Source organism: Engystomops pustulosus, chromosome 2 (genome assembly GCF_040894005.1).
Source record: "Engystomops pustulosus chromosome 2, aEngPut4.maternal, whole genome shotgun sequence".
Lineage (NCBI taxonomy): Eukaryota > Metazoa > Chordata > Amphibia > Anura > Leptodactylidae > Engystomops > Engystomops pustulosus.
In genome coordinates this window covers 143,930,750-143,957,288 of record NC_092412.1, presented here as the reverse complement: position 1 = coordinate 143,957,288, position 26,539 = coordinate 143,930,750, and the positions used below count along the sequence as shown (strand labels likewise).

The 26,539-nt window shown below is 35.8% G+C and overlaps 1 protein-coding gene across 1 annotated transcript in view; it reads right to left on the bottom strand.

The window, feature by feature from the left end:
- EPHA10 (EPH receptor A10) overlaps positions 1–24,924 on the bottom strand; it is a 461,510-nt gene extending 436,586 nt beyond the window's left edge. The window contains exon 1 of the mRNA XM_072136754.1: positions 24,750–24,924. Coding sequence (XP_071992855.1) covers positions 24,750–24,819 — 70 coding nt within the window. The 5' untranslated portion in view covers positions 24,820–24,924. The remainder of the gene's footprint in view (positions 1–24,749) is intronic.
- Positions 24,925–26,539: the final 1,615 nt, after the last annotated feature.

The following is a 26,539-nucleotide window of genomic DNA, read 5'->3' as shown; positions in this document are numbered from 1 at the left end:
CAGATAGCTCCAAAAAATTTGTGTCGCTCACTACCATATTGTAAAACATATGTAATAGTTTGCCACAAAGAAGTGCAGTTTATGGTGTGCATATGTTTCAGGGTGTATTTTGCTGAATGAGTGGGTGACTGGCATCACATAAAGCCACATGTATCTGATGTGTGTGTATAGTATGTGGTATGGTAGGCCCATTTTGACTTCATCCTTGTACGAGGCCCATCCTGTAGAGTGAATGGATGATTGCAATAAATATACTTGTGTATTTATACAAGTCCACAGTTATAACTAATATTTTCTAATTAACATATTTAAAGGGGGCTTATTGTGGCCTTTAAACTCATCTGGATGAAGGGTTGTTCAGGTTCAGGTTGGCAACCCCCAAAACAAAAAAGTTTTGTTTTTAGCCACACTACAATCCATACTGCATACACTGCCTGCTATGACTGCTTTGAAAAGGACACAGCAACATCTATGGACAAGGTCCAGGGGGGTTCAGGAATCCATTCGTAATTATCATTTTGCTTATTTTATATACGGTACTTCAGCTTTCGAAGCATCTTAGTAGAAACTCTGTATATAAATAAGCAGTGATAATATTTCATTTTCATTTTAAAAAAATTTATGGAATATGCAAACCATCCATGCAATGAACCAGTGTGCATCATATCATTTGAATAGAACAAGAGAAAAGTGTTTTATAAAATGTTGGAGTTATTCAGCTGATGCAGACACTCTGATTCTACACACTTACAGTCCTATCATTGCCGATTGAGCTGCTTCAATATTTTCTGCTGTCAGATACCTCTTTTAATGCTGCATATTTAAACATCACATATATTTCTTTTACAGAATGTGTCATAGTATTTCACAAAGTATTACACTGGCTTCACACTCAGCAGAAGTTAATAGTTACGACTAAGAATCTTAAAGTATTTTACCTTGTATTGGATAATGAGTTACATGATATTTTTAAGGACTGTATTTCACAGTATGAAATTCCATTTCTAATTCTCTTTCTGGTTGATGTATATCATTTTATATATGAACTACAGTATATGTCTCCAGGCATCAGTTGTGTTTATCACTGTTTATTATTGCCAACACTGGACAGGGGGAATGTCGACATCCATAAAAGACTGTAACATAAGAGGAGACAACACCTTAACTGCCATTATCAGTTTTACACCTCAATAACCAGGCAATTTCTCACTTTATTTTGTCAGAGCTTTCTATAAGCTATTACTTCTGTATATTTCTCTTATTTATGGCCATTTGGGCTCTTGTTTTTGCAGGACAAAATGTAGTTTTTAATAGCACAATTTAAGGTTTCATATTTCCTACTGATGAACCATTTCTCTACAGTATATTAATAAAAATGAACGCTAAACTGACTTTTTTTCTAATAAATGTTTCATGCTACCCAAATAACAAAAACTTTTGGCTCCGGGTCAATACAAACACAACTATGCCAAATTTAAAATTTTGTTTTCTGTTTCAAATGGCCTTCATTTGCATAATTAAAAAATTTTGGAAAAAAAACTGCATCATCGCTTTCTAGGATACATAATTGAATTGAATTGAATTTTTTTTTTATCTGTATGAGAGCTTATTTTTGTGTAAAGACCTATAGTTTCTATTTGTACAATCTTAGGGTTTTTAAAGCTTTTTGATCATAATTGAAATTAGTTTTTGTGTTTTTTGTTCAATGATTCCATTGAAAATAAATTATTTTATTTTTGTTGGGATAGTTACTTTTAAAGTTTTCCAGCCTAGGTTGGTACTGGTGTAGAAGCACAAAATGTGTGTGCTTTTACTTTTTTTTAAAGAGGTTTTGTGTGTGGGAGTTTTTTTTTTTTTTACAGACCTTATTGTTTTTTATATTTTTTTCTTTATTGCTAGTATGATACACTACACTACATGATTCAGATTATTATAATGTCAGACATGACCTAATATGTTACACGCAGCCCTGGATCCTCCAAAGGATCCCTGGCTGTCGTGTGATGTCATCACCAACCCACAATCATAGCTGTGGGCATATGGGTGATAGCCTACTCCCTCTGCACCCATTTAGACACCACACCCATGTTTGAGCTTTTCCAATCCCGGTTGTTTGTGCCAGTTCTGGGCTGTGATGAATCAATCTAAGCTCCTGCAGGACCAGATGTCCTGCATAGTTCTACTCATGGATTCTACCCATACTATACAATACAATGTAACACATTGTGTTTGGTAGTTTTAAAGAAGCCATGTCACTGCAGCTGCAGCATCTTCTAACACCTGATCAATGGTGATTCATGGTATCAAGCACCCACCAATTTGATCATAATTGCGAATATGGAAATATAACTTAATTATAATTATATTAAGGTACATTTATTCAGTTCCTAAACTTGCAGATAGTATTTAAAGAATACCTTTTGTTCCTGTTGTACACTTTGAATTGGAGAAAAAAACTATTTTTCAGTCCATTTATACTTTTAGTTATAGCTGGTAGGCAATAGGTCTCTGAGACTGTAACCGATCCACTGACATGCTTATTAAAATTGGTTAAATTGGAAAAGATTAAGAAGCCATTTTTGCATTTAAAGTACCAAACACTTGAAAGGAACCTGTCACCACATTTTTCACAAACACAGCTAGTGGCAGGTTCCTAAAGAGCCCTAGTGACTGACAGCCTTCTTTTAGCTAAAAGTGTTTCCCTCAGATCCCCCAAAAACTTGCCTTGTATCTAGGGATCTATAGAAGATCTAGTAATTATTTATTTCAAACTAATTTTTTAATTCAATTTTGATATGTAAATGTAGGGCACAAAGCCCTTGTTTTGAATGGGTTACGTTCTGTAAGCTAGTCATGATGTGATGTATTTCACATTTCAAAGTCCAAATTAATTTTCTTCTAAATATCACCAGGGATTTTCCTAAATCAAATAGCAATTGTTGACTAGATGAACTCTTAATAATGTTAGGATTTTTCTATATTTGTAAATTTGTTTATATCATGAGTTTAACCCCTTAACGCTCTGCGCCGTAGCTCTACGGCGCAGAGGTATAAGGGATGTATGAAGAGGGCTCACGGGCTGAGTCCTCTTCATACAAAGGTGGGGGTTTTTGCAAAATGCATAAAACCCCCACCGCTAATAACCGCGGTCGGTGCCGGCGGCATTTAAAAGACGGCGGCGCGCGGGCGCCGCCATCTTTTTTTCGATCGCCACGCCCCCGAACGTCATCGGGGGGCGGCGATCGGTTGCCATGGTAGCCTCGTGTCTTCTTTTGACACGAGGCTATCTGGCAGCTGCAGATTCGTTACAATGAGCCAGTGGCTCATTGTAATGAATGTGCTGCAAAAATGCCATATATTGCAATACAGAAGTATTGCAGTATATGGTAGCAGCGATCTGACCATCTAGGGTTAATGTACCCTAGATGGTCTAAAAGATAGTGAAAAAAAAAATAAAAAAAAAAGTTTAAAAAATAAAAAAAATTAATAAAATATTAAAAGTTCAAATCACCCCCCTTTCCCTAGAACGGATATAAAACATAATAAACAGTAAAAATCACAAACATATTAGGTATCGCCGCGTCCCAAAATGCCCGATCTATCAAAATATAAAAACGGTTACGGCCGGCGGTGACCTCCGAGACGGGAAATGGCGCCCAAATGTCCGAAATGCGACTTTTACACCTTTTTACATAACATAAAAAATGAAATAAAAAATGATCAAAATATCGCACAGACCTCAAAAAGGTAGCAATGAAAACGTTGCCTCATTTCGCAAAAAATGACACCTCACACATCTCTGTGCGCCAAAGTATGAAAAAGTTATTAGCGTCAGAAGATGGCAAAAAATTTTTTTTCTTTTTTGTACACATTCGTTTAATTTTTGAAAATGTATTAAAACACAATAAAACCTATATAAATTTGGTATCACCGCGATCGCACCGAACCAAAGAATAAAGTAGGCATGTTATTTGGAGCGAAGAGTGAAAGTCGTAAAAACTGAGCCCACAAGAACGTGACGCACGTGACGTTTTTTTTCAATTTTTCCACATTTGGAATTTTTTTTCAGCTACGCAGTACACGGCATGTTAAAATACATAACATCACGGGAAAGTAAAATTTGTTACGCACAAAATAAGCCCTCACACAGGTCTCTACACGGAAAAATGAAAAAGTTATGGATTTTTGAAGTTGGAGAGCGAGAAATCGGCCGAAAAACCCTGCGTCCTTAAGGGGTTAATATATTAAATGTAATTGATTTAAAAATATATTTATGTTGTAACAAAATGCAATACACAATAACAATCAATCCTTAGAAATTACTTTTTTTTCTATAATTCTGATAATTATGGCCTATTCTGTGGATGGTAAAAGTGAAATTGTCTTATGTTGAATTATTATGATAGTGGTCATGTCATTCTGCATTTGAGTAGAGTTTAGTTACAGATAAGTTTGAATGATATAATAATTATTCAATAATAGCTTTATAAAGGTGTTTTTTATGCCATTCTATTTTAGCAGAACTCTATCTTTTGTTATTGTATATTTTCAGACTGCAGTGGAGTAGAATATCTAAGGAAATTCTTACATTCAATCCTTTTAAGGTCACTTTATTTCCCAGACCTGGTGGCAAAGGCAACTTTTTAATGCACATATTGGTTCTTTGAGAATAAGAATCACCTAGAGCAGGAAAACTTAATAATTTTAGGGAACACCATGAAATGCACTATATTGTGTGCTTATAATACATCATTGGAAGTACAAAGTAAGAGCAGAGTTCCAGTTCACTGCTCTGTGGGGTATGGGATACATTCAATTTCTACAACCAGGACCTGTCACTGTAGATTTCTTTCAAGCTGTACTACATTTTCACTATTCTCAGCATTCCTTCTGTGCACCTCCTGCTAGTCACCTCATGCAACCTGCTATAGATGAAAGATATTTCAGAGAACTACTAAGCTGATTTTTCATTATTTCATAGATATAGCAAGAAGTCAGAGAGTAATTTGATCCTTCCAAGAGGGACTTTTACTAAATGTATAACAGGACCCTGAGTTGGCATGTGCTATTTGCAAAATGTCTGCATAGCTAATTTTTGTTTGATGTTTCCTCAATGTTACTTTTATAATACAATAGAATTGAAATTGTGTAATTGCAGCCCCCTTATTCATTTAGCAAGCAAAAAGAATTAGAATAACAATATCATATCATCAACTACTGACAATAGATAATGTTAAAGATTATCTATCCCTCCTCCTATTACAGCTCATACCTAAAAAACTGCCCCTATGCTCTTCATTAGTCGACTCCAGTCTATTGCTGTATATGGCCACTGGGCTGTTTAAGAACATATTACTATATGGTATTAACAAAGCAGAGTCATCCCACAAAATTGTGAACAAAATATTATCTATAATCAGGATTCTGAAAGTTTTTAATCAAAGCATCATGAAGGAAATTGGTGACACTTGCCCTTTAAAATCCTTTTATATTCAGCTTCTTGTATATCTTTGCCTTCCCCTGACCAACTTGGTTAGTTTTGGCCGCTGCTGACAAATATGGTTAATAACTTCTTCCCATGTTGCTGTTGTACTTTATGCCATGCTGAACTCACATTTGCAATTATTACCTTTACTCACTTGTATGTTTTATGCAGCTTCTAAAACTTAAACTGTCTTTTACAAATGTATAACATCTAATAAAACGCTATTGGATCATAAATTCAGCTTGATTATTTTTTCATCATCTCTTATGAGACAATTTATACAGTATGTTTTGTTTGACTTTTTTCCATTAGTATAGATATTTTTTATGTCACCAAGTTGAATAAAAATCACAATATATACTGTATATAAAAGCATTTGAAGGCAACTGGTAAAAATTCCAGCAGTGTTCTCACATAATGCACAGGACGTAATAATACACTTTATCTAACCAATTCAGTCAGTTGGTTGTGCCTAGCAGCCAGTCACTTCAACAGCTTAGCCTCCATATATCACAATAAGGGTCACAGATAGAAATGTTAATTATATTACAACCTACTTATATGGAAGTCAAGGTGACGACTTTACAGAGCAAAGTTAATTAGAGTCCCTAGGAAACTCTCCACTCCTCCCCAACAGCTTTACATTATTTTTACCGTGCTGTAGACTCCTCACCAATTAAATGTCTGCTTGTAAAAAAACAACGAGCGTCTTAAAAGCATAATAAACAAACATCACAAAATCTATACTGCTGCAGATTAGCACAATGCACCATATGTTTGAGGCTGCACATACATCTTTGTATAGCACTGAACTCACCGAACTGCTTCTGGGGTTTAAGTAATTAGTTATGGAAACATTTTTAGCTTAAAAAATAAGGATGGTTTAGCATAAGAGAGCATCATTGAAGACATTGATTGGATTTAACAATCTCATAATTACTCAGCCAAGGCCAGTAACTGCTGCTGCAGCTGCTGCTGCTGCAGGCATGTGGTAAGCAACACATCATCACTCCAGTGATATGTACTGATTTCTTTTCCTTAATTTTTCATAACTCAAATTTAATAAAATTTACAAAACTTCTGCAACAAAAACTTGAACACAATGCAATAAAATGGATGCAATTTACTATATTATTTTGTGTTTAAAATATTAATTGTAATTAATAAGTTTCAGTACAATGGTATATTCTTGTTTTTAATTCATACGCTGAAAATTGTTATAAAACCAAATCTCTGTTAAAAGTACAGTGTGTACATGTAAATGTATGAAGCCCCCTACAACCGTGTTTGTGGCATAAAAATATTGAAAAAAACCTGTGTTTAGCAAGCAGTTGAAACTTCTCACTGTTATCCATCACACTCATCCCATTCCAGAAGTGAGTTAATCACTTTTTCTTTGTCTTTTTTTTCTTTCATAACCTTTTTAGTACTATTTTGCTCCTAATTTATCGCAGCTATTTCCACTGATGTCTTAACATAGTCTTTTTTTCACTATTTAATCTTACCAGTATGCTTTTATGCACAGTTTGTCATAACGTTGCCAGAAATTATTAAATGAGAGATAAATAGTGCATGCAAAACATGAGAAGGCAGTAACTACCCCTAAAAATGAGGAGGCATCAAGCCCCTTAAGCTGCTACCAGTCGTCCAAAGCGCAGGCTTCAGTGGTTTTTTCGCAAAAACACTATGGCTCTGCTGTATGCCAACATCAACCTATACTTTTGCAGTACAAATTGCAACAAGAACCTGAGTCATAGTTAATGAAAAATCCATAACATTTGGTAGACAAAGATAAATGGTGCACAAATTGGAAAATGTAGTGCACCACAATTTTTGTCCAGTCACAAATGAGACACAAAAATGCCATCGCAAGCAAAATCATCGCAAATAAAAGACCAAAGGAAGAAATTATAAATTCCTCCCATAGCCTCCTATATTTACTACAAGTATGAAAAAACTGAAAAATGCTATTCCCAAATGGTGTACATTTGCACATGGGGGAAGTAGAGGGGCAGAAGTGACCAAGACTGGCATATAAAAAACACCAATCCAACCTTGATAAGTCCAATGCATGCAGTACTGGCTGAAGTTGGATGAGTGTCTTAGATGACTGTGATAGATGCACAGTTTATTTTTGTGTTGTTTTAGAAACTGGTGGACATTGTTGATAAAGATGAAATGACTAGAAAGTGATCAAATAGCTTCAAAAGGAAATTATTATGTACTTTACATTCCCTATGTATACTGAACAAGAAATTCTTGTCCCTTTTTAAAGAAAACAAATTGAATATCACATAGAGTCTAATTTTTATTAGTTTTATTAATGTTTCTGTAAAGCAAATGGATAAATCAATCACAATGTGCATGAATAATTTTAGTAAAAGCATAATCTTTATATCCTAGCTAAAGCTGAACACAGTCCAACAAGCGTTCAGGCAACATTGCCTATTGCAAGAAATGTTGAGAGCAGGCCTCTGCAGATTGGCATTTCGAACACAGTACATGCCCCTGGATGGCACTGCCACCTGCTCTAATTGTTATTTTCATACTATGCCAGCTTGGAATTGTACACTCATTAAATAATAGAACTAGGCATCTCTAATAGCAACTATATGTGCTCTCTATTTCCTCGAGAAATACAAACACCCTCAAATCTAGAGTCACACAAGGACATTGGAGATAGAACAGGATGAATAATGTGATGTTCTTTAAATTAAAATAAATTAATAACCAGATTTTATATATGGTTGTAAAACCAAAATTGCTGACTAATACACATTGATGGGAGAAAGACATGTTTTATTGCATTCTGCAGTAGTGTCACATTTTGTACGATTTTGATTATTGGGCAGATGGCCAACCTAGAGGGGATATCCTCTGCAAAGCATACAGCACAATACAGATATAACATGGCACCTGGCCCTGCCCACCCATTGTGTCGTCAGTGGATTGGTGGGCAGAGGCAGGAGCCATGAACAAGTAGAGAGAGGGGTGTGCATATATTAGCTGACACCCCAGTGTAACATCCGTGGTCGGATTCTGTGCGACCTCAGCTTTTAACATGCCTGACAAGGGTTTCTCCCCAATGGTTTCCCCCTGCAATGTCTTCAGGTTGATTTAATTACTATGAAGGTCTTAAGGGGTAAACAATCTTCTTAAAAGCTGGTTATGATAGTATGAGGAGACATGTAAATGTAAAGCAGACATATGTAAAATGTTATACAGCAACTAATTTCAGGTGGTAAAACTATCTGCCTGAAAACGTGATTATTTAGACTTTTAAAAATGGCACTTTTTTAAAAAAATTATACATTTTTTCTTTTTTTTAAAAAAAAATAAACACAAAACTTATCAGCAAAAATGTATCACTAAAATGAAGTGCAACATGTGAGGGAAAAACAATCTCATAATCACATTGATAAGTTACAGTGTTCAAAAGTTATTGCAGCAACGCATTTCAGAATACAAAAAATGGCGCTGAGCCTTACACTGCATTATTGTTATTCAACAATTTGGTGGGGTGAAACAGGATTTGAACCTACAATTTCCACTCTCTTGCATGCCAGAGTCATCTTTACCACTAGCTTATGTAGCACTAGCCTACATTTCAATCAATGTATTTTATCTATCTGAGAGCTTGACTAAAGCTTCCATAGAGTTATACTGTTACACAAGCTTAATGCACTGGTATATAGAGATCTCAGTGATCTCTCTATATATCACTACACTATCCTTCATTTTAAAACATATAAATAATACAAATTAATAGAAATAATAAAAATATACAAGACACAAAACAAATAATATTTTCAACATATATCAACATAACCGAGACAACCTTTAAAATACATATAATAAACTGTCATTAACTAAAGCTTTTTTTTAAAACGCCCCCAGAAATTTGCATTACGTTTCTAAACACAATGTAAATGCCCCGTGTGAAAGCACCCTAAACATTTTGAATTCAACTAATGATTTTTTCATTTCTTGAAAATATTATATTGGTATTGAGTATTATGATGCTTCATTCAGTATTATATCTGCTCCAGATATCATATATGGAGGGGTCCAGTGTGAGGTGCTGCAGGGTAGATTGGGGAAAGGCTGCTGGACACTTCATTCTTAGTGAAGGCTGCTGAACATTTCATTAGTGAGGGGAGGCTGCTGGGCATTTCATGAATGAGGGGAGGCTGCTGGGCATTTCATTAATGAGGGAAGGCATCTGGGCATTTCATGAGGGGGGGAGGCTGCTTGGCATTTAATTAATGAGGGGGGCCGCCGGACATTTCATTAGTGAGGGGAGGGTGCTTAGCAATTCATTAGTGAGGGGAGGTTGTGACCAATACATTTCCCACCCTAGGCTTATTCGCAAGTCAATGGGACACATTTACTAAGTGCTGTGTGCCAGTTTTCTGCAAGATTTTGCACATTCTTTTTAGTGCAAACTGCAAATGTATTTAAGAAGTGCCCGTACCACATTTGTGTCGCACACAACCCTTTTGTGGCACAGCTGCACCAGGTATCATGCAACCCAAATTAGGGGGTTTCTGGTGCTCAGTCAGACCGTGTGCCAGATTTAACATGCAAAGTCCAACAAAAATGTGTTGGAGCTGTGCAGGGAGCGCAAGATTCATGAAGTATGTGTGCCAGAAATCCTGAATCTGGTGCCCTCTGCACACTTGAGTATATGCAGTAACTAAGAATTGAAAATCTTGAATGATGGATATCTAGAATGGACCAGAAAGAAATAAATGGGTTTAGAGAGAATATTTCTACATAATGTTATCTATGGTATCCACAAATAATTTCTTCACTATTTTCATCAAAAGTCTTTTTTGGGTATTTTTTTTATATTTCTCCATGTTTCACCAATTATGATAAAACAAAAAAAATGTATTTTGGAGCATGTGAAACCTTAAAGGTCTCTCTTTTATTTACTGCATATTCTATTTTATAAGGAAAGCCCTGAAGGAATATTTCAGTTCTTTAAACAAGACAGGACAGTTTAAGGTTGTAAATGTGGTAGAAGAGAAGATCTGCAATTTATCTCTCCATCTTACAATAAAATAGGAGCTGGGTGAAATATTACTGTAGAGGTTTGTAAATAGCCAATGTCTCATTTTTCTCTCTGAAGTTATGCGCTGAACCTCTTACAATGACTGTCACGGTGGAGATGAGAACAGACAGCACAATGTAATGTGCTGCGGAGTTTATAAAGAAATAAAGCCAGAGAGAGAATGTAATGGCTTGATTTACATTCTAGGCAAACAAAGGCAGCCAATTCCCAAGTGTATTGTCCCCAAGACCATAAATACATATCAAAATACAGTATGACCTCTTCAGCAAGGTCCTCCCATTACCTCATGTTAGTATGCACTGTCTGATCTTCCCCTGTCTGCGGCTGTATTGTTTTTTTTATTTATCTCTGAAACTCTTTCATGATCTTCCCTGATCTGCCCAGAACAGTAAATTGTAGTGTAATATAAATATCTACATGATAGCAATTCAACACCATATAGATTATTCAGATGGTTATTAGTCTATTCGCTCATAATGTTTTTGTTCATTTTTATAAACAGTAATACAAATTACTGTAATTGATATACCTTATATACTCGAGTATAAGCCTAGTTTTTCAACACAAAATTTGTGCTCAAAAACCCTAATTTGGCTTATACTCGAGTCAACTAAAAAAATAAAGTCAAAACTCACCTTTCTGACATCAACTGTAGGTCCTCTTCTGTCTGAGACAGAAGAGGACCTATGGAGGACGTCGGAAAGATGAGTACAGTGTTTTTTTTTTCCTACTAGAGGGGCTGGGCAGGCTGTATGCTACAGGGGCTGGCAGACTATATACTGGGAGGCTGTAACCACTGCATTTCCCACCCTCGGCTTATACTCGAGTCAAAAGTTTTCCCCAGTTTTTTGTGTTGAAATTAGGGGTTTCGGCTTATACACGGGTATATAAGGGTAGTCAAGGTTTTATGGTGTTAACAAATATTCTACGTAAGTAAACTTTCCTCAAATTATAGGAGGTCATTTATCTTAGGCTTTCTTTTTCTCTTAAATTTGTGACTTTATTTGACCAATTTGCACAAAAATGTGAAACTTTTGTGCGCAAAAATCAGACTTACTTGCCTGATAAATCAGCCTCTAACATAAATTAGACAAGTCCAGAAGCCAGAAAAAGTAAAAAAACACATTGGGGGTCATTTACTAAGGACCCGAATCGCATTTTTACGTCGGGTTACCCGAATATTACCGTTTTTCACCGATTTTCCCTGAATTGACCCGGGGTTTTGGCGCACACGATCGGATTGTGGCGCATCGGCGCCATCATGCACGCGGCGGAAATCGGGGGCGTGGGCATGAGAATCATGAGCAACTTTACAGTATACATTTGCAATAACTGAAACTTATTTTTATGTCTGGCTCTTTAGTAAGCGGCTCATGGATTGTATGCATTTTCTACCCTGATAATTAGGACAAGACTATTAGGATGGTTGCTGAAACCTATAGTGCATATTATGATTTTCTGTATTTTATTTTCTAGAATCACTATATGCAAAATGTTAATACAATTTAGCACTTTATCACATGAAGTACTATTATACCACATCATTGTTATAGTAGTATTCCCATCTGAGCAGAAAGCTTCTATGTGTAAATACACAGAAATCTGTCCATGGACATGTCATGTCACACAGGTGCACAGTTTGTTCTAACATACAGCTCACCTGTGCATCATGAAGTTCATTTGTGTGACAGATTACCGTGAATTTGAAGTAAACGTAGAAATTTTTTTTATAGAATTACAAAGATCTAGAAACCCATGAGGAATTGATACAGAAAGTATACTGCGAACATGTATAACAATACATACAATAGGATTAAATAACTGAGACATGGACACCCCTTTAATGATCTATAGAGAGTGTAATGAAGGAGACACCACTGTATAAAAACAGCCCCCATACATCTATGTAAACAGGAAATAAAAAGTGAAAAACTGAAATCCAAAAATGGAAAAGAGTTGCAACATTAAAGCAAACTTATCACTAGAAATGTAATTTTTAGCTGATGATAGGTTTCAATAGCCTCTGCTATGCTGATTTAAGAAATTCCTTTGTCAGCATTCTGAATCATTTAAGTACAGGAAGTCCCCAGGATACATACATGTTCTGTAGGTTTGGTCTTAAGTTGAACTTGTATGTAAGTCGGAACTGTATATTTTATTATTGTAACCCCAGTTAAATTTTTTTTGGTCTGTGCAACAATTGGATTTTAAAAAATGTTTTGTTGTCATAAGAACCAGGATTAATAATAAGGCTTAATTGCAGACACATTAGATAACTGTTACAGCTGATCATTGTAGCATAGGGCTAAAGTACAGTACATTATCAACATCTAGAGGTCCGTTTGTAACTAAGGGACGCCTGTTAGTCAGGCATTCTTAAGTAGGGGACTGCCTGTATTTTATAATAGTTTGATTCACATTACCTAGCTCCATGCCTGCAGCATGTGGTGAGAACCCCCAAAGGGAGGGGTCAGTTGCAGCCTGTATGTGCCTGTATCTCCTCATGCATTCTTTCCCTCCTGCACACCACCACCTCCCTCCCCTGCTTGCTCAATGATTAGGACAGGAAATGGGGAGGAGTGAGAGAGCTGCATGAGTGGAGAAGAGGAGAATGACACAAGCACATACAGGCTACACAAACCCCCCTCCCCGGCTCACCACATGCTGTGGAGCAGGGAGACAGGTGAATTGAATTAAATTTATGCAAAGTCCTGAAATGATTCGGAATGCTGACAAATGCATTTTTATAATCAGCATAGCACAGGCTATTGGAACCTGTCACCAGCTAATATATATATTCCTGGTGACAGGTTTGCTTTAAAGGAAACATGTCAGGACGATAATCAAAACATAACAATCTTCTTAAGGTATTAAACCATACTAAATTCAGAAATTTGATGTCTCCATGATCATTTTGAGACAAAGAAAACAAGGGCAGTGTAATTTTCCCAGCATAGTAAATGTTGGAAAAAATGGTGCAAATACAATTTTTTGTCAAATACACTGCATTTTTTTTCAGGTCCCAGCGACATTGTACCAAAAATTAAATGGTGTCACTTGGAAGCACCATTTGTCATACTGGGCATGATAATACAGTATAGAGAGACCACTTAATTGTGTTATTATAGAAGTGGGATTCATGATAAAAAGGCAGATTTATTCCTGAAAGGACTCCTAAGAGACACAGTGAGGGTCCTTCCTATCTTGCTGTTGCACAAACAGGGATTGTGTAGACACTCTGATACAACGGACACTGTCAATCATCCTGTTTTAGTGGGTTACTTATTCTCCTAGGAGTCCTGCCAGAAGTTACTCTCCTTTTATCATAAATCTCTGTTTCTCTATTCCGTATGATGTTCTCGTATAGGGTGTGTGGACTGGGTAGCTGTAATAATTTTAAATGTTTTAATTTTCTAAAATCTGTGTCACAGACTAAAAATGAATTAGGATTGTACCAAACTGTCAGTGTCATTTACATGCCTAATATTGTAATTCTAATTTCCGGCATTAAATCCCATGACCCATGGAAATGCTTTATGCGTTATGCTTGACAATGCATTTCTGATAGATTTTGGGCACTGATGTTAAAGTGGTTCTCCACCTTTTTTGTTAAAGTTTATAGCACGGGCTGAGCTGCAGTAGGAGGGTGGCATGCTATCTATACAGGTAAACCCCTTTTACATTCCTTCTTGTCAGCACACTGCCAGTTCATCTTTGAGTATAACATTTTTTATATGGTACGCTAAAGTCTAATAGTTATAGCCTTTGATAGGAGGTTGTCAGGAAAGAAAATCCATCGCGGCCAATCAGGCTATGAAGCTTTTCTACACAAAGCTCAATTGCCAGAGAGATGAGTAGAGGGTCAAGAAGGTTTGGCAGATAGTACTTCTTGGAACAATATTTTCAGATTTTCCGTCAACTTCAGACAAACTACAGTAGAGGGGACTTGATTTACGCAGTAGCAATTGAAATCAATAGACATTGATTGTTTTCAGTAAATGTCAGGAGTCATCTAATTACCAGACACATTTTATGTGGCACTCAGCCTTGGCTGATCATGGCCAGATTATAGCAAGGCATGCTTATGACTATTTAGAAATCAGAAGCCCATGAAGTTCTCTGAAATTCTTTGAATGCCATTGAGATTATATTACTGGGGTACCCAAAGTATTGTCGTTAAAGAAAATCTTCCTTCAAAATCAAACATGATAAACCAGGGGCACTTACTTATAGATCCAGCTACTTTGACTGTGGTAATCTTCTCATATTTGTTATCTATGGTCTCCTTTCATCTAAAATCAGCCCCCAGAACCCCTGAGTGCTGCATCTTCCCAGTCTCCCCTTCCTTCGTGTCATGTAATCTCACAGCAGCGGAGGAAGTTTCAGCACACAGTGGGAGGTGGAAGAGCTCTTGCTTAGTGTAACAGCTTGTGTAGCTGGAGAATGGATGGCCTTTGATAACACCCCCAAAGAGCCCTGTCACAATGCCTGGATCTATGCGAAAGTCTCCTTGGTTTATCATGCTTAATATTGATAGTAGATTTAATGGGGCTCCCAGTATGTCAGTAGTGAACTGAACTACGGCACACAGCATCATGGCTTTGAGGTTGTGTTTTACATCTTACTCAACCTTTGTTTTTGTTAATATTCATTGGTAGATTATATTGAATATTATATTTATGTTTATTTTACATTTACTGTAGGTTGGCATTTCATCAAACCTAATATTTTGCATTTGACAAATTTTACGATATTCATTCATATGTACAGTAACTGTATTGTGTGTATTTCTATGTTGTATTAAAGTATTCTGCTATTACTTTTTATAAGTCAGACTCTTCATATCAGTAAAACCAACCAATGTCCGCCAAGTAGGATATATCTGGTGTCCGGATCACATAACCAGCACCTGTGTTCCATAAGTTGCTTCCTATTTTGCCCTGTCATATCTTGTAAGTCAGTGACCCTTTTAACCGCACTGCAAATTTCATCTGCGAGCAACCAATAGAACTTATTCTGGGGTTTAGTGCTATCAGACCCAATTTTATAGCTTGTTGTATTGCAGTCAAAGTGTTCATCGTTCTGATGTTTACAGAAGCGTATCTTTGCTTCCAGTGCAAAAAAAGAGAAATATAGAAACTCTGTCTGGGAGATAACACTTAACGTTTTTGACAGTGTGTAGTTGTATTGTGCACACTGGCACATTAAAAAAGTACATACATACATAAATCTGAAAGTGGTCAACTAATACATATACATTTAAAATTTTGAAAGTGGCCAACTAATACATATACTTTTAAAATTTTGCCATTTTGTTTATACATTTAACATAAGTATGCTTTTCCCATATATACAGCATTTTGTTTGCTCAATTCTCCACTTCTTATTGCACAGTAAAATTTCCTCAATGCATATCTAGAAATCTTCAGATTTCTAAGCCATGTGTAAATGCTGACATATTCAATTAAAACTGTAACTGGTGGTAATTGATTTTTCCCATAAATAATACAATTTTGATTCCTGTAATGTATAATATGCTGTCACTGGCATGCCAGCACCACCATGTTCAAAACATGCCACAGCAGTTCTCAAAGGGATTTTTTTTTATAAATTGTTATATGTTCTAGTCCTAAAAATTTTGAAGCAGTTTTAAAAAAGTTTTATATTTTTTGACATAAGCACACCCATAGCAAACAGTATATAGATACATGTATTCTGTGTGTCATCTTTATAAGCACTACAGCTATTGAGATACCAAATGAATTGCCATAACTCTCTTTTACTGAAATTTACTTTTTACTATTAGTTTCCCAAACTTATTTAGTAATAATTGGTAAATCCTAAATAATCGTTCCATTGCCTGGAATATTTGTGGACATATTGGCAAAAAGAAAACCACAATTTATATACAGGCAGTCCCCGGGTTACATACAAGATAGGGTCTGTAGGTTTGTTCTTAAGTTGAATTTGTATGTAAGTCGGAACTGTATATTTTATCATTGCAATACCATCCAGAACTTTTTTGGTCTCTGTGACAATTGGATTTTAAAAATGTTGGGTTGTCATAAGAACCAGGATTAACAATAAAGCTTCATTACAGACACCTTTGATAACTGTCACAGCTGTTTATTGTAGCCTAGGACTAAAGTACAGTAAATTATCAACATCCAGAGGGCCGTTTGTAACTAGGGGTCATATGCAAGTCGAGTGTTCTTAAGTAGGGGATCGCCTGTATAGCCAAATAATGTATACCCAGAATAAGTGCTGAAAAGCTACATTTCAGACATTTTTCATGCTTTATGCTCTGTTCATATCTGAATGAAGATTAACATACACTGAAGTTTATATATTTTAATGGGCCAAAATTATCTGTATGATGGGCCAAAAAAATAATCAAAAGCCACATTTTTATCAGATGTACAGAAGAAAATGTTATTTTACTTTTTCAATGACCTTTTGTAAAGTGTAAATTTTCAGTCTGGGACTACAGGTTATGGAGTGTATGGTACTTCTGTAGCACTAAATGCAAACCAACATAAGCAATAGCTTAGTTGGTAGGTGCCAGCCATAATTCTTACACATGTTTTTACACATTGAATATGTGACTGGAAGAAGATTCCCATTAGAGACACGTGCTCCTTGAACTTGCAGCTGTTGAAACCAGTTGTCTTCATGATCTATGCAGAGACTGTAAGCTGAAATGACTGCTTCCACTGGTGAGAGTGAATAGGTGCCACAACTACAGGTGCAGCTTCTGGGCACTACATGGGATTTGGAAGATTGAGCCACCTGCTTGTATTTGTGTGTTTCATGTTTACCACAGGCAAAAAAATCTGATGCCCCCCCCAAAAAAAATAATCTTAAAACAAGAAAAAAAAGATATGTGAAACAAATTAGAAATGTATATATACAACAATTTATAATGTATAAATGTTATATATAAAAAAGAATCCAAATATACAAGTGCATAGCATACACGAAATAAATATGACCTTTCAATCTCCACATGATCGTAAATAGCTATTATAAAAATATGCATACAATCGCAATTGTAAAGTAGAACAAGCAGCTGAAATAATGTATCCATAGCCTCCAAGAAATGGGAAAATGATAACACTGAAATGGAAAAATAATAATTTACTGAGTATATTCAAGAGACACATATATACAGACCAGATGGTGCTCAAATAATTCTAGACGCAAGAAACAAAGTGACCCATGTCCAAGCATCAGTATAATGCAGTATTGAAGCAGATATATTACCAATATGGTGTTTCCATTGCCACAGAGGAGAGCTACCTATATATATATGCCTCACTATCAAGATATCTTTTGACATGATTCGGGAACGAGCAATGCCAGTCTATTGTGTGTATATTACTATTAATACTGTACTTGGTGTTACAGAGTTGTTAAAAGCATCTTATCAATACAGGGGGTTGATAGATATCTTCAAATCCCTAGGGGCGGTCTGTCAATGTGTTCCATCCATCCGATCCTTATAGATCTCCTACATGGATGTAATACAGGTTAATGAACAAGCACCCTTTGTCCTTACAGAAGCAGCCTGTCTCCTTTGAGATTAGCCTTTGGTGACTACATTTTAGCATACCTAGTTTTAGTGCGAACAGCAGTTTTGTCATTTAAATGCATTTATTATTATAATATAGATTTCTATTCAGTTTGTTTAAGAAACTTATAAATATCAATCAACAGCAGAAAAATATGGTACATAAAGCACTACTGAACATGATGACGCTATAAATATAGATTGTTATTATTATTTTTATTATTATTATTAAAATAGTACAATTCACCATTAGGTTTTTCCCATACAAAATTAATTAATAACATGATGTAATCTAGTAATTGACTACTAAAAAACTTTGCCATTTTACAATGGATAAGTGCAAATATTGTATTTTAAATACATTCCACACTAATCTTTAATGTAAGTTATAAAAATTGTATCTTAAGTCATCTTATTAAATTAAAGTATTTATCTGTGGCACTCAATGTCATCATTTCATTATATACTTGTAATAACTTTTCAATTAAAGAAATTGTACAATATTAGAAAGTGAAGGCTGCTTTCATGATAAATGATACTGCTTTTCACCTGTTGTGTCTGGCATTGCAGCTTTGCTCTTTGAAGTAAAAGACAATAAATGGGAGAGTGTAGGACACAACCTTTATATTGTTGCAGTGGCTTTCTCAACATGTATAGTTTCTTTATCACTAAACATTAATACATTCATGAACGAAAGAATGAAGATATGAAATAAATATTCTTTTGGCCTTGGGTCCAAATGCAATAAGTTATTGTAATTTGTAATATTATAATATTTAGTGGTAATATAGAACTCCATTTTAATTCAAATTAATGCAACAACTCACATAATTTGTACTCACAGGACAAAATATCATAGTATCATAGAAAGAAGATTAAATAAGGACACAAGTCAATCAAGTTCAACCTATAATTCTACATTGATTAGACAAAGAAAGGCAAACATTCAAAATGACTGATGCAAAATGGGCAGAAAACTTTCATTTCCCCTACAAGTATGGTAATTAGAATAAAATCCCTGAATTCAAGTCCCATCCTAAGAATCTATTTTCCATAACCTGATGGGGCACATTTACTAAGAGTAGTGTAAACTGCACTAAAAGTATGTTTGCCTGTGTAAAATGCAGGGTGCACCATAAAGTGTTGCATGTGCCACAATTTGTTGTGTGTGCCAGAAATGTGTCTCAGATACTTCATAAAAACTTTTACAAGCAGTCTGCACTGAAATTAACATGTAAAGTCAGACAGAAAACTGCTGCAAGGACCTTAGTAAATGTGCCCCAATATTTTTACTTTGAAGAAAGGTGTCAAGGCCCTTCCTGAACATGAGCATGTCTAAGTGTTCTATAGATTCATCCCACCATTGCTATTAACATATATGTGTACTCAAAGGAGTATGCTAGTCAAAATACTTTTGTAACATGATTTAGCCACAAAGATTACAATGAAAAAAATGGGCTTTATGAAGACTGTAAACTCTTCTGGCACTGTTCAGTGATTTCTGTTACTAGAAATCTGACACATCACTCCAAGCAATCTGTCATTGATGTGAATGGACGTATGTTGTGTCAGATTCCCAGCAATAGAAGTCGTTTTGACGAAGGAGGAAAGTTCCCTGAAAATCAGATACAAATTATCTGCCATATTCACCAGTTTGATGCTCCCATGTACATGTTATTCATGCTGTATTGAGTGTCTATGTTGCGTATTGATATGTTAACTATAGAGAGAACATCTGCAAATGATGTCAAGATGCCATGGCAGATGTAGTAGAACAGATGGAAATATATATATATATATATATATATATATATATATATATATATATATATATACATTACACACATATACACACTTTTTTTAGATGGTTTATGTAGAAAGGCACTGGAATATGCAGGCCCTTCAAGAATAAAAGGATTAAAACAAAAAATGTTCCCATCATATTTAGGATGTAAAGAACTTGTAGAACTAGCGGGGCAAGCGATTTTTGCTTGCCGTGGTACTGTTCATACCTCTTATAGCCTTTTCTTTATAATGAAATCTTCTATGCTAAAAATCGGGCAGATTAAGAAAAACTTGATACTTTATGATGTCTACAAAATGATATTGCACACAGCAACTTGGTTTAGGTTCTATACAAGAGCTACAATCAATCAAAAGATCTCTCAAGAAAGAAGAGAGAAGAGCATTCCCTTCTAAAAGGATCTTGACAAGGTAAACAAAGAATTGGATGGGGTTAAGGTTTCACAGCAGAAATGTAAGGTACTGGCAGCACAGGACAAGTTTATCTGCGGTGCTGTGCCTCTCTCCTAGACCATATTGTTCTAAACAGACAGGCTATTTAAACCCTTGTCAGAGACTACTAGTCATTATCTTCTTCATCTTAACAGATACAATGACATTTTTCATTATCAGCCTCGCTTTGAGTTCTTGTTTTGCAGTATAATCCAAATTATGCATTGACATTTTAAATGTATAGAAACAAAGGAATAATACAACATGTCTTTGTACAAAAGACGCAAACCTGGCATTACCAAGCTAGCAGTCACTGGAAGAACATTGACACATACTGTAAAATTATATATATAGTATATACAGATGCCACTGTACTGATGTAATTCACTATAGTAATGTTGTCCTTTGGATAAACCACAGAGTGTCCAATGTGATATTATGAGTTGTGCCAAAAGACACATCCTCATAAATCCATATATGAATATTTCATAATTACGAGATTATTTAATACAAGAACACATGGAAAACATAATATTGTATTTTAATACTATGCCAGAGGTGAGATTTGGACCATAGTATAATATTGGGATTTTTACACACAAGGGGGAGCTGTTTATTAATGTCATTGAATTCACATACTTAGAACAGATATAGAGGTAAAAACAAAAAAAGATGTAACAGTGGAAAGTTGCCTTTTTCACAAAAGTGTATCATACTGATTCTACTACGAGCTATCTCACAGATATTAGAGTAGATGTTGCAGGGAAAATATCATAAAAGATCATTTCAGGTCATTGAAAAAAGGTGACATCATTGCTAATAATATGTAATAAGGGACAGTCAATGGCAGCACAGCTGGATTTATCATTCATAGTTTAACCAACCCTGGTCCAGAATTCAGAACGGGATTGGTTGGCAGTGTCTCCACATTAGATAGAAGGCAGACACATATTATATATACAGTATTATAATAATGTCATTCAAACACAATGCAAATCCCTAATAATCTCTTAAAATGTAAAGATATTGTAGTTTGTAGATTTCCTATTACTAGATATTCAGATATCCTGAAAATATTAAAAGTTCAAACATATCACCACCTTTTAGTAAAATGCTGTTCATTCATATCTCTTAAGTCCACATTTCCCAAGTTCTCTACAAAGCTTAACACTGCTCGGCACATCCATGTATATCTTCTTCAATCTCTGGTTCCTTCAATATGAGCCTCTTATACCAAGCTCAGAAATTCCTCATCTTTGAACTGTTTCTATCTACAACACTCATATCTAAATCTCTCTCTCATCTCTCTGCAACTCTGGCCTCTCCCTCTCACAATTCATCAGGAGCTTTCTTCTTGCTTCTGAAGTCTAGGTATTAATGGACTTCTAGAAAGAAGTCATTCACTTACAGCTCTTCTGCACTAAGTTCACTGATGGGCATCTTCTTACCCCATGTCCTAGTGACTTATTTTTAGAGTGTTCTTTAGGACAGAGCACATGTCTAAATATACAGTATGCTTATATTGATGTAAGACAGAATGTTATAGCCACTTTTACACATTCAGTAACACATCTTAAAAAAAGAAGTAACCAAATATTACAATACAATTGTCTAAAAATGCTGCTAATACTAATATTTGTATAATAACATACAAGTTTATCATTTTAAGACCTATTAACGGGTAAATGTAAGGCAGAAATATGGCTAGAGAAGTAGACAGGTAGATAGGTGAGTTACACACCCTAGTTTTTGATTTTTCACTTATGATGATAAAAAAATGCTTTAGATTGATAGTTAAATAGAAATATATTCCGGATTTCTGGCCCCCAATCTTCATGAATCTGGCGCCCTTTGCACAGCTCTGAGAGAGTGCACCACTATTTTGGATCTTTAACATGAGGGGTCAGACTTTGCATGTTAAATCTGGCGCATGGTCCGACTGAGCACTGAAACGCCCCTTTCAGTGCATAAATTTGTATTGCATGATGCCTGGTGCAGCCGTGTCACAAAACGGTCACGTGAGACACAAATGTGGCACAGACACTTCTTGAATACCTCTGCAAGCAGTTTGTACTTGGAAGAACAAGCAAAGTCTGATAGAAAACTGGTGCATGCCCCTTAGCAAATGTGCTCCAATAAATAGATAGGGCATAGGTGATGGATAGATAGACAGAATAGATATATTCAGATAGATAAAAGACAGCAATGGGATAGCAGATAGATTTCTAAACAGACAGAAAGATGAATATATACATTATGTTGCCGTGTACTTTCTTTTCATACATAAGTACATAGGTAAATAGAGTCAGATATATAAAAGATAGCTATAGGAAAAATAGATATAGCTAGATATAATTATGTATTTAGATAATTAGATACAAAGATGCAGATAGGTAGATAGATAGAATTATATATCCAGATGAACATATGGAGCGATAGACATAGATACATAGGTGATGATATAGAGATTATTGATAGATAGATAGATAGATAGATAGATAGATAGATAGATAGATAGATATACGTCTGACTGGTGAGAGTTAAGGATAGCACCCATTACCTACATTTCTCACGGGGACTGTGCTGCTGATTTCCCAAATTTTGTAGATAGATAGATAGATAGAAAAATAAATATATGATAGATAGACAGCTAAATATTGTATTGATGAATAGATAAATAAATAAATATATGATAGATAGATAGATAGATAGATAGACAGACAGATATATAAATACTGTATTGATGGATGGATAGATAGATAGATAGATAGATAGATAGATAGATAGAATTATAGTATCATAGTATATAAGGCGGGAGAAAGACACAAGTCCATAAGTCAAGTCACCAATCTGCCATAAACACATCTTATTGTCTATGTTCTGACTACCAGCTTCTACACCTGTGCATAGCTTCACAGATTCAGTAGAATTTTCCCTAGACAAAGGATGTATGCTGAATATTCCAAAACATGAACAACCTTCATATTTCTATGGACCCTGTGCGAGATCTGTGTCATAATGTGAACTGATCATCCTGCCGATTTTCCTAGGTAGGACCACTGGCCATGCTGCCTTTTGTCACCAGGAACTAATTATGCCATCTTGTGCCAATAGTCAAGTGCTAGATACAATAAATAGCTGTCATTGTTGGGATATGCAGCTTCCCTGCTGCTTTGCTCTGTTTAGGTACTTAGAGTCCAGTCAATTAAAAATTATTCATGCACCGTTGAGCAATGATTTTCCATAGTGCTGTGAAACTCAGCCCTTGGATCCTAAATATCCTACGCAAAATATATCCATTGTTTCTCAACTCCTCCACCATCTCTCGCTTTCCAGCCTTGCCATCCATAGATAACTACTGTACACTATGACAGCTCCCTACAGACAATGACAGAGGGGTACATTTTAGAAATTGTCCAGGCACTTCACAAATAACAACTTTGTCAATGCTTCATTGGAAAATTTGGACACTTAATTCTATCACTGCCTGTGGAAAGTGTACCATACTCATACACACTGATGGGTAAAAGGTCATCTAAGCCCAAAAGGGCAGACACGGGCAAACCTGCCACTCCAATATATACTAGCCAGAACAATGAATTTATTGTTCAGAGATGCAGACAATAGCAGATATAACATTCTAAGCTCGGCTGAAATTTATGCAATATACAGAATGTACTTTCCATTTCACATCCATACAGTGAAAACATTGAAGGATAATATTAGTAATCAGACAGCACATGTAATATGAATCATTACTTCCTTGAATGGCACCCTGTAATTCATTGAAATCAGAGATATGAATATCACAGATACACTGCTGAGTAAATGCCACCAGCCAGATATTACAAAGCACCACCACTAAAAAACATAAAAATCAATTATAATAACAATGATAATCCTCATCAACAATAAGCATAGTAGGGTAGTAGATTTTATTGTAATACATTCTTTTAAAGGGACAATGGATCGGGAGATATCACATCATTTTTATGAATCAGAAGTGGACATGATCAAATATACAGGAACGTCTAGCCTTAGGTCATACACATCACATGTTGTTTGTTATTGATTCTAACACACAAATAAAATACATGTAGTTATGTCTGTTGTACATAATATACACATCATGTATCTAAAATGTATTGTAAAATCCCTAAAGTTAATATACTGTATTCTCCAGTTCTATGAATTCTGTGTTATTGATATCATCCCATGCCTTTGTCAGTGATCACATAGGACATGTATTCATACACCTGCACACAGTAGACGCATGACTTTATCCTGTAAGAACAAATAAGCCTTATCTCACACCTAGAGCACTTTGTCATTCATTGACTGGGCTTGTGTATGGCTTGAGCAGTCTCATTGGCAGTACCTACCTTGCTCTGCAGACAGGTACCAGGGCAGAGTGAGGCAGATGAGGCAGGTGAGGGTGCTGCAGAGCCCCATGCTGTGTGTACTGTAGATACCCAGAGATGCTGATACTGATGCTGCTCCTGCTGCTGTTTGTAGCTCCCAGTTTGGATTCAGGCTGCTCCATAATAGGAATGGGAAGGCGGATCAGAGCCTGGAGCAGAGGCCAATGAGAGTGTGGATGGGGAGGGAGCCAACACGTGTTGGGTTTCTATGAGGAGGGGGGTTGAAGCTGCAGAGTGAGCAGAGAATGGAAATTTGGACACATTAGAGAAAAGATGAGATGAAGCACAGACTGAATGCAATGGGAGGATGCTCAGTGAGCCTTAGTGCATTGTCAGACACAGTTCTCAGTGACAGACTGCAGCTTATGATGGGAAATGTACACATGTGGCGTCGCTGTGTTTGTCAAGAGCCACACTTTAGTATGTCTTTTTTTTGGTGGATTACGGGTAGTATGAATGATCTAAATTCAATGAGTTACTATGAGGCACAAAGCATCTTCCACAATCTAAAATGTTACTGTAGTTTTCTTTTTTCTCTGTAGCTGGGAGACAGTGAAGCTGTAAAGAATTGAAAGGATTTTATTTTATGCGATCTTATGTTTTTCAAAATTGGACAGATCATAAAATACAACAAACAGGTTTTACAGAGTTAAGTAATGGGAGCTGTTACTATGCTACAGCTTTAAGTTTAGTTATTCTATTTTTGTCTAACACTTTTTTATATATACAGGAATGGATTGGTATTTGCATGCAAAAGTATTTTTGCACCATATTTTGATTACTATTGTGAATCAAACAGGATAAAACACAGAAAGCAGTATTACATATGCACTAAAATTAACTATGTGTTCCTTATTGTCTAACTAATGAAACTGCCATGCCATGAGATGCCAGATTGGTGGGTATCCCACAATCCAACCACTGAGATTCCCATCAATCACAGATAAGTACCATTTCAGGCTACTCTTTCCTTTTCTCAATTGGGTGTGCATTCCTTATCCATCAGAAGTTCTGCTACAAATTTTGCTTCAAATTTACTAGTGGAAAATCTGTTTAATGTAAATCCACAGCAGATATATACAAACAAAAGGTCTCTCAACCCCAATTTATCTGTCTATAATTCCTTGTGTCAAACAGTAGCAGTAAAGTCATCATTAGAGATGAGCGAGTATACTCGTCCGAGTATACTGCTCGGTCGAGTATTAGCATACTCGGACCGGCTCGTTACTCGGACGAGTATCTCGCCGGCTCGAGATCGAGCAGTAAATTAATAAAATAAATTGAATAAAAGTATTTTTATTGTAAAAAAAAAATATTACACATGTTTGCAGATGTTTTACTTGTAAGAACACATTGAAATAACATTATTCTTCACTTTCCAGGTGTTCGCGCGTGTCTCCCGCTAGGTTCGGAGATGTTCGGAACATCTGGAATGTGAAGAATATTGTTCTTTCAATGTGTTCTGCACTTAAATGGTCCTGTATTCACTGTTTTTAATGTTTTAATTCTATTCTTCACTTTGCAGCTGTGCGCGCGTATCTCCGAACCTATCGGGAGACACGCGCGCACACCTGCAATGTGAAGAATAGAATTAAAACATTAAAAACAGTGAACACAGGAGCATTTAAGTGCAGAACACATTGAAATAACACTATTCTTCACATTCCAGATGTTCGTGCACATCTCCTAACTTAGCGGGAGACACGCGCGAACACCTGCAAAGTGAAGAATAGTGTTATTTCAATGTGTTC